The sequence below is a fragment of the Crocodylus siamensis genome, chromosome 1 (genome assembly GCF_052110815.1).
Source record: "Crocodylus siamensis isolate JL-2025a chromosome 1, ASM5211081v1, whole genome shotgun sequence".
NCBI lineage: Eukaryota > Metazoa > Chordata > Crocodylia > Crocodylidae > Crocodylus > Crocodylus siamensis.
In genome coordinates, this window is record NC_143395.1 from 142,082,642 (window position 1) to 142,096,072 (window position 13,431).

Genomic DNA, 13,431 nt, shown 5'->3' on the forward strand with positions numbered 1-13,431 from the left:
AGCCTTCCCTCCTATAGATAAATCTTTGCTTTTCACTGTCCATAAAACACCAAAATGTAGTTGTATAACTTCTTAATAGCACATCATCGCAAAGACAGAAATTACACCCACTTCTTTATATCAGTGGATCATCCTGCTTCAGCCAATCAGGCTGGACAGCTGCCTCGCAGCTTGCAAACAGGGGACAGAGAGAGGGGAGGATGTTCCAGGCTGCTGAGCCATGTGACAGCCAGTGGGGATAATAGGCAGCAGTAATGAGCTGGAGCTGGAGCTTCTCCGGGGACTCAGCCACAGGGACCTGCGGCAGCAGCAAGGAGGGAGGGAGGGAGTGGAGGTCACCACAGGTCAGCTCCTACCTGCACCCTAACAGCTTCAGCCACTCCTGAGACAAGATTTGTCACTATTAACATCTTGTTGCTTCAAAAGCAGAAGGAAATCCCACTCCCCCAACCACTGCTGCATATCACCAATCAAAAAGTAAAATATTTCTTTAAAATCCCACAGCAAGCACAGAATTGAATCTGCTCCTTAAGCAACATGAACCAGATAGAAACAACCATGCAGTACAACTACCAGTACGAAGAGGACGAATACATGATCCAAGAGGAAGAATGGGACAGAGACCTACTTCTGGACCCAGCATGGGAGAAACAGCAAAGGAAGGTCAGGAGATAAAATAAACTGCCTGTGTGTGTGTCTGTATATGTGGAATAATTATCACCTCCTTATTATAATACTGCATCTGGAATTGTCAGTGGGTGTACACCAGGGAATCAGTGTCTATAATTTTGTATTGCAATCTGTTATCAACTGTTTTTTTATATAACATAGCTAAAAAGCATACATAACTTATAAAATGCTCTTTCACTTTAGGAGCCCCTAGTTCTAGTGACAAACAAGTGTTTCAGTATTTTCATGTTCACCTCTTGATGGGTGACAGGATTTCTAAAATCATGTTGGGGCCAGATTTTCAGGAAGTGGTCTCTGAATGTGGGTGTGCAGCTATTAAAAAATAAGGTAACTGCAAGTATAAATGGGAAGTTATGCATGGAATTGCCCAACATCCAGGTGCAAACAAACATGAGCAGTCACGAGTATTCCCAGAAAGAACTGAAGAGGCCGGTCTTGAAATTGTGGTCCGTTAAGTCAATTTTGAATAGAATTTACTGACGGGTCCACTGAACAATCTGGCTGAGAAAATATTGTCTGGAGTAATATTCAGGCTTAGTTTTAAAAGCTCCCTTTATTCAGTGACTTAGGGATTGAAAGGTACCCATCTCTCATCCAGTCACGTTGCAGAAACAATCCCATAAAATCCTTGGAGCGTCTCACTGTAGAAGCAAAGTTTCTGCCTTTTGCGTGTGAGAGGACCATTGTCCCATCACAGAAGCTAGTTGTACTATTGTTTCTCAGCACCGGTGAAATTTATAACCCTACTGAAAGCATGGTCAACACCTCTAATACTCTAGTCGATAATCACTATGGCATCTTTAGCACATGAAAAAGTGGGAACTGCTTAAGCTCAAAACACCTCTTTGTAAATTGCATAGGAGTATAGAAAGTCTGGCTTTTGAAATGTTTGTGTTACTTGTTAAAGCAAAAATTAATTTTTGCAATTCCCAGCTGTCAGGTCTGGGGTAAAAAGGTCACTGGCTGGCTGCAGAAGTACAAAATATAGCCTCCATCAGGCTATTAGACTAAATTCTGTTTCTTAATATATAACAACAGCTGTCAGGGAAAAATTTAGCCGAAGTGTAGATATCAAACTGCATGTGTTGGTATTTAAAGGCGGGATTTGACCCATTGTAATACCAAATTCTACAAATTGTAAAATTATAGAAATTGATGCTGTATAAACTCCCTAATAAAGTAAGAGTAATTAATTAGTTGACTCTCATAGATATGCTGGAAATTAATAGTGAAGTCTTGCCCCTGCATGAATGTGTCATCTTTCTCCTTTGAATTCAATAGGGCCAGCATTTCATTTTACTTCTAGCAAAAAAATTGCAAACCTCCCCACCCCCCATGATTTTTTTGTTTTTGTTTGTTTAGATGTCAAGTGGCAGCAGCTGCCCAGACACAACTGTGCAATGTGCATGAGTAACATGATAAGAGATGGGGATAGCTGGAATTCTGGTCCTTGCATGATACTGACTGCTATTTCAATTGCATCCTCAGAACCAGTAATAAAACTGCACCAGTCAACAGTGAAATTTAGTTCAGCTTGACTTCTTTTTACCTGATGAGGAAGTGATTCTACTTTACTGTAACCTATGGCCAACTAAAGCATGGAAAACACTTCACTGTTACAAATGAATCATCTTGATCTCTTCAGCAAAAGCTAAGAGCCTAATAATACAATTTCTAATTTGTGCTGCACAACTACAGCAGTTCTGGGAACCAGCTGTGCCATTTTATACACAGGCATTTTGTACTTCCAAGTGGCATTAACTAGATTTTTTTTACTTTAGTTTGTGATAATAGCACCCTGCCCTTTCTGAGTCTTCATGCTCTACAGAGTGGCTGATGTTCACATGGACTACTGTGTTTATGATGATAACAGAGTGGCAGATCAAAAGCTGTCAGTTGCTTCAGAAGAGTTTTCCTGTAGTGCAAACTGACTGTTCAGAGATTTTGGATGTTGGGAGGTGTATTTGAGTTTGAAGTAAATCTGATTTGTTCCACTTTTAACATTTTTTTTGGTAAGGAAAAGCTCAAGTGAGTTGCTAAAGCAGACACCTTATTTCCATCCTTGGGCTTTTACTCATTTGATTTTTCAGTCCAGTTAGAACATGTGGCATTGGAAAGTTCAGAGTAGGTTGATAAATTAGGTGTATTGTTGCTTTGTTATTCTACATTGCTAGAGCAGAGACTGTTTAAATAATACATATGTTTAAGAATAACAACAATATCACTTGGAAAGAAGTTTGATATAATTAATAGATACTTTTTGATAGACAGACTGCTGGATGAAATGATCTAAGGGTATCAATCTTTTTTCATGGTGCTAAAAAAAAGTTTCAGAAAGTACATTCTCTATTGCCATAATTGCTATGAGAAGGCTGTAGATGTATGGGCATGGATTTTTGTTCAAGCTGGTAATATAATATCAGTCAGTGTAGCCCCGGCAGTTGGCAACATATATTTTCTATGAGACAATCTTGGAACAGGACAAAATTAAATGCCATTGTTTCTATTGTGGGCTGCCCTCTCCAGACTTGCCATTTCAGTGATATGCCTGGTATGAGATCTGTCAACAGATGCAAGTGACACATGATGACGTCCATAGGATTACAATGGATGTGACGTCTAATTATAACCACAGTTCAAGGGATATTGTGGTCTGCAGTAATCCAGGCTCTTGGATATAGAATTCTTTGTTGCAAATGTCTGAATAAAGATGGTGGATATTACACAAAAAGAAGCTGGGTAGTAGCTTATCTGTGTCTCTTCTGAATGTGAACAGCAATTTGACAAGTCTGATGGGGGGTAAAGCTCAATTTGTGTAAAACCAAATCAGGACAGTTTAGCCATTTGGCACGTACTGCATAATAGTGAAATCCATTCTTGGAGACAGTATGTTTTATGAGTTCAAGGAAAGATATGAAGAAAACGTTAAATAATTAAATGTCTTCATTGTGTCCTTTGTGGAGATACTTCCAATACATGCTCATTATGCAAGCATAGCTTTTGCATCTCTTGAATAAAGTACATGGGAGAACTTGGCACTTCTGAAGTGTATGGCCTAAAACATGCAATCCTGTTGTCACTATGTACTTCACTCACTTGGTTAGTTAACTACTACTTAACAAGTATTGCAGGTGGAGACATGTCTCTATTTGAAACTAGAAGCAGATTGGCAAGTTATATGCTTGATACAGTGAGCGCTGGGCAAGTAGAGCACTGAACTGGGGGTGAAGTTAGGGTGAAGTTGCATATTACACATAGGCCATGAGCAGTCACACGGTAAAGATTAATACCATTTCTTGCCTGCACACCTCTGACTTGCCACTAGAGGGCTCAGGTGTAGGGGTATGGCTAGAAGCCAGGACACTTTGGCTGTATCACTGCTCTGGAGTGAGGGGCATGGTCATTTAGTATGGTTTATGTGTAATATATAACTTCACCTACTGTAATACCAATTAAAGTAAATGGCTTACAGAGAGATTTTTTCACAAGGGCTCATTGTTGACTTAACTTTGCTCTTTGAAGTCAGTTGAAACCATGGGGTCTTTGATATCATTTGCTCTAGAAGTGAGTAGGAATAGAGGTAGCTTCAGGAGGTCATCTAGCACCCTTTGCTCAAGCCAGGATCAACTCTGTCTAAACAAGTCCTGGAAAATATAGTCCAGACCCTTACATCTGTTCTGAGTACCACTGATATCATGGACCTGCTGCTTCACATGCATGGGTCAGATTGTGAGAACAGTGCTCTTGTAAATATTTTCCTCCGTATATAAAGATTACAACATGTATCTGTGTATTTTAAGAAAGAGAGAGCACATTGTCAAGAATTGTATTTGCAATCATAAGTTAGGGTTGATATGCAGAATAAGGGAGTTGTATGGTTAGAATGGTTCAGACAAATATTTTTATCCTGACTGAGATGTACCTAGTAATGGGAGTCATATCTGAGTTTGAGAGCAGAATATCATTTCAAGTGTGCAAAAAACCTTCTACTGAATAATTTTATGAAACCATTGTGATTTAATTGTTTAACTCCATGTACCTGTATTTAACTGTTGGACTAGATGATCTCTGAATTTCCCTTCCAGTCCTACTTTTCTTGGATTCTGTGAAATTGCTTTCTGGTCATACAGAGGCATAGTTTATTTTAAAAGCATACTTTGATATCTATTAAATGAGTTTAGCTGTTCATCATTTGAAAGAAATGAAAAAGGCAATATTACAGCTCTGTTAAAAAACAAGGTGTGATTAGAATTATTTTCCTCCAAGCCCTCATTCTTGCTAGTATTTCCTCCCAACCCCTCATTCTTGCTAGTAAATAAAACTTGTCTGAAAGGATTGTGCTCATATAGAACAAAGTTTCTTTGACTGGAGACAATGGATGGAGAATTTCACTCAAAAGAATATTAGAATCATTGAAAAATAGGTCTGGAGGAGATCTCAAGGGTTAGCTAATCCAGCCCTTACAGAATCTTCCATGTTTAAAACATCCCAGACAAGTATTGGTTTAATTTGCTCTTAAAATCTTCCACTTCTGCAACTTAACTAATCACCTGCTCAGGCACTTACTCTCATAGTTAGAGTTCTTCCTAACAGCCAACCTAAATTTCTTTTGTTGCAATTCCGGACTAGTAGTACTTCCTGTCCAGGCCCCTGCAACCACAAGAGAATAGTCTTTGATCAAAGCTGTGCATGTACAAAAATGGAGTGGATATACTGGAATCCATTTTAGCTAAACAGATGGTCTTTCATGCTGTATATTAACAAGACAAATGCTGGTCATCTTTGTGTCTGGTTAATAAATGCAGAGAAGCATTTTATTTATATTCTACACCAGACAGAAAAATATATTGACTAGTTACTTTTAAGTAAGGAAGTAAAGTTTTATTGATTAATCTCTAAACATTTACAATGCAAGAATAAACCATGCAATGCTAAACTGCCATTGATTGTTTATTTATATGGATTGTAAAAATTGTATTAACCAGATCTGAATATTATTAAAACATTAAAATATGTACCAATTCTGTTTTTACTATTTTTGCTCTGGTAGGAACAAAGGGATGCTACATGACAGAAACCCTGACTTGGAGGTGGATGCCAAGGATGTGAGGGCAGGTGCTGGTGTGTAAAGAAATGTCTGCATCTGTGTCTACTAATGAGGTGTAAGAGTTCAGGGGAAAGAGAGAGAATGGCTGGTTTGGCAGTGAAAGACAGAAGGAGAAGACCTGAAATATAGGGAAGAGAGAAAAGTGGTATGATCAGGGTCCTAGGAAGCCCATCAAATGGCCACACAGATAGCTTCATGGAAGTTCACGTATGTTTAGAGTAGAAGAATCTCTACTAAGTCAAGGCACTACATTTGTCTGATATACATATCCTATTTTTAGATGGCTTTTTGTCATAAAAAGATTTACTACTAGAGTTCTAAACTTTGACATAAAACATTCTTGCTTCTTATTAAAGAAAGTCTTAAGCCTTTGGGATAAAGAAAAGATTTGAAGGTTATGGACAGGTGCAATCCAGTCTTCAGGGTATTTCCAATGCAAAGGAAAAAACAAGCTTGCACTTTATAGGTCTTCATACTAGAATCCTGTCTATATTTCTTACCTGTTCTCTGCAGTCATTCAGGCATGTGTCTCTGGCATTGTCCTATAACTTTACATAAAATGTTTAAAAACAGAGTCGCAGCCTTAGTTAGATGAAACCAGCGCTACTACTATACTCTAAGACCCCTTTACATAACTGTGACAGTGCAAAGGCTGTTAAAGTGGATGTAAATTTATTTTTTGTCCATCTTAAGGCCCTAATATACTGCTAGAGTGTAAATGAGAATAAGACTTCAAGCCCAAGTTTAGACTTTTGTTGTACAGAAAACACTTTGATTTGCATAGGAATTATGTTTTTATAGTGAGGACTCTCAGAGCTGTTTTTTTGGGGCATTAAGAGATGATGCTATTATTATGAGAATCAAAATAGTATTCACCATGTGCTAAGCACTTTCCAGAGACAGGCCTTGATCCTGTATTGAGAACCCTGAGGGCAGCCCCACAGAAATCAGTGACCACAAGCAGCTGTCCAGAGGTCTGCACAGGGAGACTTAACTGGAGAATAAGGGGCCTACAGCACATAAAGACACATTCCTTGTACCGAAGAATTTTCAGCCTAGTGTCTTGATGGTGCTGTCTGGTACATATGGGCAGGCCTGTGTGCCCCATGGAATATCATATAAATCAGTGGGGTTCTACATGATGCTCAGGGGTTCAACCATGTGGGGCAGATTTTAGGGTTAGAGCCAACAATCAGCATAGGAAGTGTGAATGACAATACAAGCAAGCAGTCTTTTAAAAAATAATATCAACCTTCCCATAGCCCACTGCCTCACCACCTTGCTGCTATTGGTGAACAACTTCCTGTAAAACCCATGGTTAAGCAGGTCATTAGAATAGCATCTCTACAGACTAGAGAGGGGTAGTGTTGGTAAGGGGGAAAACGCAATGATAAGTATACATGTGTCATATGGCCCGCTGAGTCATAAAATGCAACTCCCTACCATCTTTTCCTTATGTCAGCTCTCTTGCTCAGCAGATGAAAAGTCTGGTTTCAAACAAAAAAGTTTCAATTTTTTCAGGTCTATTTTTCTGCAAGTTGAAGTAGATATTATGGCTATGTGAATTAAATGAGAATGACTTCTCAATTAAATGCGAATGACTTCTCAAGGATTAGATGGAGAGTCCTGGCAAATATCCAACATGGATCATAGAATTTCAGTACATTTAGGCTAAGCAGCTTCCCTTAGACAATCAGTACTTTTTCTGTCAAAACAGACAAACACACTGAAATAGGCAAAAAAACCCATTCTGTCTGCCTTCTCCTTTAAAAATACTATTCCCTATGAAAACTACTCTGGATGGTGGATGGCTCCATATAGGATCCAACGCAGTGCCCATAGAAGCTAGTGGAAAGATTCCAGTTGATTTCAGTGGACTATAGATCAAGTACATGCAGAGTCTGTTCTTTATTATCTTATAATCATGTGGGTTTTTAAGAATATAAAGATAAAATAACTATTTCTTAGGATCATGCCTTAAATACTGTTCTCTGACTCTGCAGAAGAACATGTGACAGAGCTGCACTGAAAGTAGTTGAGCTACACACAGGAACAGGGGCTAAATTCTGCAGGATTGGGCCACTAGAGATGTCTGTTATGTTAAAATAGTAACATACTGAATTCCTTTTGCTGATGCCATTTGTGTGGAATGGTGTCTGAGAAGGACACTGAAGGATGGCAGACTGGCTATATTTTGTCAATGTGTTTCATATCTTATCTCAAGAATTATCAGTTAGCTCTGCCCTGAAGGGGAAAATACACTGAACACTGGAGAGATATATACAGAACATGATGGAAGATTAAACAGAGCTTCCATCAAACTAACTCAACCAGAAATATTCATGGCACTAGAATTTTAAAGTTATACTGGGGAAATATCTCTTACTAAAAAAACCAAAGTAGTAAGAAATTAATATATGGAAGAGGAGAACAGATATTTATTCATTTTTTTTCTTTGAAATTATATTCATCCCTTGTAGTACCTTGTTCTATTAATTCCTTGGCATTTCTTTCAGTTCACAATGAAAAATCAAACAACTCATGCAAGCCCATTTCAACCACAAATTATCAACCACCAACAAAAACATATGTTACAAAAACAGGTGTGAAGGGAGTGCCATGGTAAAGCAAAGGCCATTACACATCTCCTGCAAAATGTAGCTCAGCTGAAGCACTTCTGTGTAGTTGCAGACAAAGCAAGGATTTGTTCCAACCCAGCGAGATTACAAAGACTAGAAGGAAATATGGGTCTACTCTGGTTCCCACAGTTGAAACTTTAGTGCTATGGGGTAGAGGAAACCAGTGAGCAGGTCTGAGTTTGGTATGGTTCCTTGAAAGGAGGAGTCTTTGTTTTATGTGCATATGAGACTCTTGATGGACATTACATTTATTATCCCATTAACACGTTAATTACATGATAAATTGTAACATGCCACATACTTCCTTGGCTGACCAGAGAAATCCAGAGCAGCCTAAGGACAAAAAGGGGGGCATATAAGCAGTGGAAACAGGGAGAGATTACTAAAGAGGAGTATGCCTCCTCAGCTCGCAGTTGTAGGGAGGCAGTTAGAAAGGCCAAAGCTGCCATGGAGCTGAGGATGGCATCCCAAGTTAAGGATAACAAAAAATTGCTTTTCAGATATATAGGGAGTAAAATGAAGGCCCAGGGTGGAATAGGACCACTACTGAATGGGCAAAAGCAATTGGTGACAGACAGGGAGGACAAGGCTGAACTCCTCAATGAGTTCTTTGCCTCGGTCTTCCTAAATAAGAGGCAAGACAAGTCTCACATGGTAGAGAGGCAACAGCTGGGCACCAGACTACCAAACGTTGACCGTGAGATGTTGCAGAGTCACTTGGAAGGACTGGATGTGTTTAAGTCGGCAGGCCTGGATAAGCTCCATCTGAGGGTACTGAAGGCACTGGCCGATATCATTGCACAGCCACTGGCAAGAATATTTGAGCACTTGTGGTGCATGGGACAGGTCCCAGAGGACTGGAAAAGGGCCAGTGTGGTCCTTATTTTCAAGAAGGGGAGGAAGGAGGATCCAGGCAACTATAGACCAGTCAGTCTCACCTCCATCCTTGGCAAAGTCTTTGAAAAGATTATTAAGGCTCATATATGTGAGAGCCCAGCAGGAAAAATTATGCTGAGGGGAAACCAGCACGGGTTCATAGCGGGTAGATCATGCCTGACTAATCTAGTCTCCTTTTATGACCAGATTACAAAACACCTCGACACAGGAGTAGGGATTGATATCATTTACTTAGACTTCAGGAAGGCCTTCAATACGGTATCCCACCCCATACTGGTGAACAAATTAAGAGGCTGTGACTTGGATGATTACACAGTTACCACAGAGAGTGGTAGTGGATGGGCTGGTATCCACCAGGAAGGGAGTGGGTAGTGGTGTCCTGCAGGGCTCAGTCCTTGGATCGATACTCTTCAATGTCTTCATCAGTGACTTGAACAGGGGAATGAAACATACTCGGTCCAAGTTTGCAGATGATACAAAACTGTGGGGAGAAGTGGACACACCAGAGGGCAGGGAACAACTGCAGGCAGACCTGGACAGGTTGGACAAATGGACAGACAATAATAGAATGCAACTTAACAAGGAGAAATGCAAAGTGCTGCATGTAGGGAGGAAAAATGTCCAGTACACCTACTGCCTAGGAAATGAGCTGCTCAGTAGCATGGAAGCGGAAAGGGATCTTGGAGTCCTAGGGTACTCCAAGATGAACATGAGCCGTCAGTGTGAAGAAGTCATCAAAGGAGCTAACTGCACTTTGTCATGCATCAGCAGATGCATGACAGACAGAACCAAGGAGGTTCACCCCTCTATCAGGTGCTGGTCAGACCGCAGTTGGAATACTGAGTGCAGTTTTGGGGGCCACAGTTCAAGACGGATGTGGATAACCTGGAGAGGGTCCAGGGGAGGGGCACTTGTATGGTTAAGGGCTTGCAGGCCAAGCCCTGCGAGGAGAGACTAAGGCACCTGGACCTCTTCAGCCTCCGCAAGAGAAGGTTGAGAGGCGACCTTGTGGCTGCCTATAAATTCATCATGGGGTCACAAAGGGAATTGGTGAGGCTTTACTCACCAAGGCGCCCCTGGGGGTCACAAGAAATAATGGCCATAAGCTAGCAGAGAGCAGATTTAGACTGGACATTAGGAGGAACTTCTTCACAGTTAGAGTGGCCAAGGTCTGGAATGGGCTCCCAAGGGATGTGGTGCTCTCCCCTACCCTAGGGGTCTTCAACAGGAGGTTGGATGGGCATCGGCTGGGGTCATCTGAACCCAACACTTTCCTGTCTATGCAGGGGGTCGGACTCGATGATCTATTGAGGTCCCTTCCAACCCTAATATCTATGAATCGATGAATCTATGAACATGTTCAACCAATTTATCACCTGATAAAATGTCACTTCAGTGTGGAACTCTTTGTACCTAGTTTCTATTGCATCCAAATTTGAACGCATGTTAAAACCATGACATGCAGCCCCTCATTGAGCTACCCCGTGCAGCTTTAAACTTGCCCATGCCTACAACCTTGGATACTGGGCAGCACAGTGTGACTTTGAAGAGCTGGACTTGCAGTGGGAACTGAGGAATTTTATACCAGATCCCCAAAATGCACAGCCTGCACATTTAAATTAACAGGGGTGGGGGGGAAAGGGAGACAGGGAGAGAGAGAAAAGAGAGAAAGTGAGTGTGCAAGTGCACGCACCCTGTCAATTGAGAGGGAACAGAAGTGTCTGACTTAAGTCTTTGGCAAAAAAAAATGTGTGGGGGAGATCATCATGTGCATATAGTGCATCGCATACATTTTCATAGATTTCATAGACATTAGGGCTGGAAGGGACCTCGGGAGATCATCGAGTCCAGCCCCCTGCCCAAAGGGCAGGAAGTCAGCTGGGGTCATAGGATCCCAGCAAGATAAGCATCCAATTTACTCTTGATAGGATCCCAGCAAGATAAGCATCCAATTTACTCTTGAATTTACTTTATTAATGAATGAATTTACATTCCAAAAATACCTTGACTATGTTTCCATCTCTCCTCCAGACTCCACTCTGTAAAGTTCTGAATTTCAGCTAGCACTTATCAACAAGGGTTACAGCATTTAAAGATCTTTCACAAAAGTTTTCTTGTAGTTTCACAGTAAGAAAAAGAAAATGAGTGGTGTGGTCTGCCCTAAAGGTCTGTGATCCTGAAAATGGAAATCTCCAGTGTCAATGTATGTGTGGCTAACTAGATTCTATACAAGGAAAACTATAACAAATGTGTTCATTTTCTGTATATAGAATCTAATTATTGGGAGAATGTCTTAAATTCAAAGTCATTGTGGATTCAGGTAAATATGGTATATCTGGAATATTTGTTATGTCTAAAGCCTCAGGTCCAAACTAATTTTCTAACACTTGATGCAATGGGAGATATTGCCACTAAACTATTTTTGGAAGGCAGATTCATCACATAACTCAGAAAAGGATGTAATATGATTTCCTATTAGAAGCTGTTCTACATGCACAATACCCTTATCCATTCTCTTCCTCCACTTCAGTTTGTGGGATCCACAGTCCAAAAAGAGGCTGCCTCAAATTGAGGCCATATAATATAACAAATGATAAAACTTAAATAAATTTGCCAAAGTTTTGGAAGCTGATTGGGCGGCAAAAATTGTAAGGATTAGAAAGTTAGATGATGATAAATAGAGTTTATGATGGCTGATAATGGAGATGGGAAACTGTTCAATTGCTACCCATACAGGAGGGTTACCAGTTATGTCAGTCATTCAGTCCATAGTTTGACTTACCAAGAAGGCATTGTGATATTGTCAGATATTTGAAGGAAGGAAGCCACCCATTTCAATTGGTAATTACATCTTTTTTGATGAAAGTTGAGACTTTTATCCTTTCCCTGCACACAAACCTGTTGAACATTTAGCTGTTTAAAAAAAAAAGGATTGGGGGATTACAACTGGTAGGTTATGTAATACGTAAAAAGGAATGCTTTACTTCACCTAATATAAAATATTAAAATACCCACTCAAGGATATTGCCAAATTGCTCCATTTGTTCAGATCCTGTAATATAACAAATCTTCTGAGAATGTTGGCAGAAAATAACATTAATATTCTTGGATATTTTAGTACCCCAAAATTTACGTGTAGTGATCTACAGAACTCGAGGCAGCTGCTGGCTAATTTCACATTCAGATTGCAGGGCCAGCAGCCATTTCTGTGGGCAGAGCATGGCAGCCCCCCAACACCTCTGAATGGCTAAGGGGCCCTGGTGCCACTGATTGACTGTGGGGGCTGTCCATTGTACCACCCTGCCCCTCCTCACTGCTGATTAGCTGTGAGGACTGTCCATCATAAGGCCCTACCTCTTCCTGCCAAGGGATGGGGATGGCAGCCATCTTGCCATGCCAGCAGCCTCCTTCCACCCTCTCTCCCCTGGTGGGCTTTGTGGCGAGGCTGCCGTGGCCATGAGGACTGCTGGCTCCTTAGAGGAAGCCAGCATTTTGTTTTTGTTAAGCATTTTTTTCAGGGAGCCCACCTGAAGTGTGGAGCCCATGCTTTTGCTTTTTCATGGAGCCTATCACCTGAAATTGCAGTTTTTGCAAACTCTGCGAAATAATAATTTCAGTAGGTCCCTAGTTGTGTGTTCTGATTGCTGTTGAAACTGACATTTGCTAAACATATTTTCTGTGATATATTTATTGAGTCCAAGTAACACAATGTACTCAGAGAGGTTGCTAACATTGTTGATTAATGACATGAGGTCAGGAACTGATCTCTCAGGGCACATATTCACACGACAGACTTCTGCTCTGTCACATGCTAATTAGCATGCATCAGAGCAGACTCGATTAATCAAGTCTGCTGGAACATGCTAGTTAGCATGCTCCAGCAACCTCTGCATCGCCGTCACATGTATTCAGTGTCCCCACATTTCAAAATGGCAGCAGGGATGTCAAATGAGCATTAGTTAAAGTGCCCATGCTGCCATTTTCAAGTGCAGGATGCTGTACACCTGTGACGTTGCAGGCGCTTTAATTAAACTAGCTCTCAGTGCCACTCTAAAGTGCCCCCACATCACCCCCAGAGCACATGTATAGACATCCTTA

At 40.8% G+C, this 13,431-nt stretch overlaps 1 protein-coding gene across 1 annotated transcript in view; it reads left to right on the forward strand.

Annotated features, from left to right (window-relative positions):
* The first annotated feature begins 218 nt into the window (after positions 1-218).
* ACTN2 (actinin alpha 2) overlaps positions 219-13,431 on the forward strand; it is a 105,833-nt gene continuing 92,620 nt past the window's right edge. The window contains exons 1-2 of the mRNA XM_090044726.1: positions 219-344; positions 505-663. Coding sequence (XP_089900852.1) covers positions 538-663 — 126 coding nt within the window. The 5' untranslated portion in view covers positions 219-344; positions 505-537. The remainder of the gene's footprint in view (positions 345-504; positions 664-13,431) is intronic.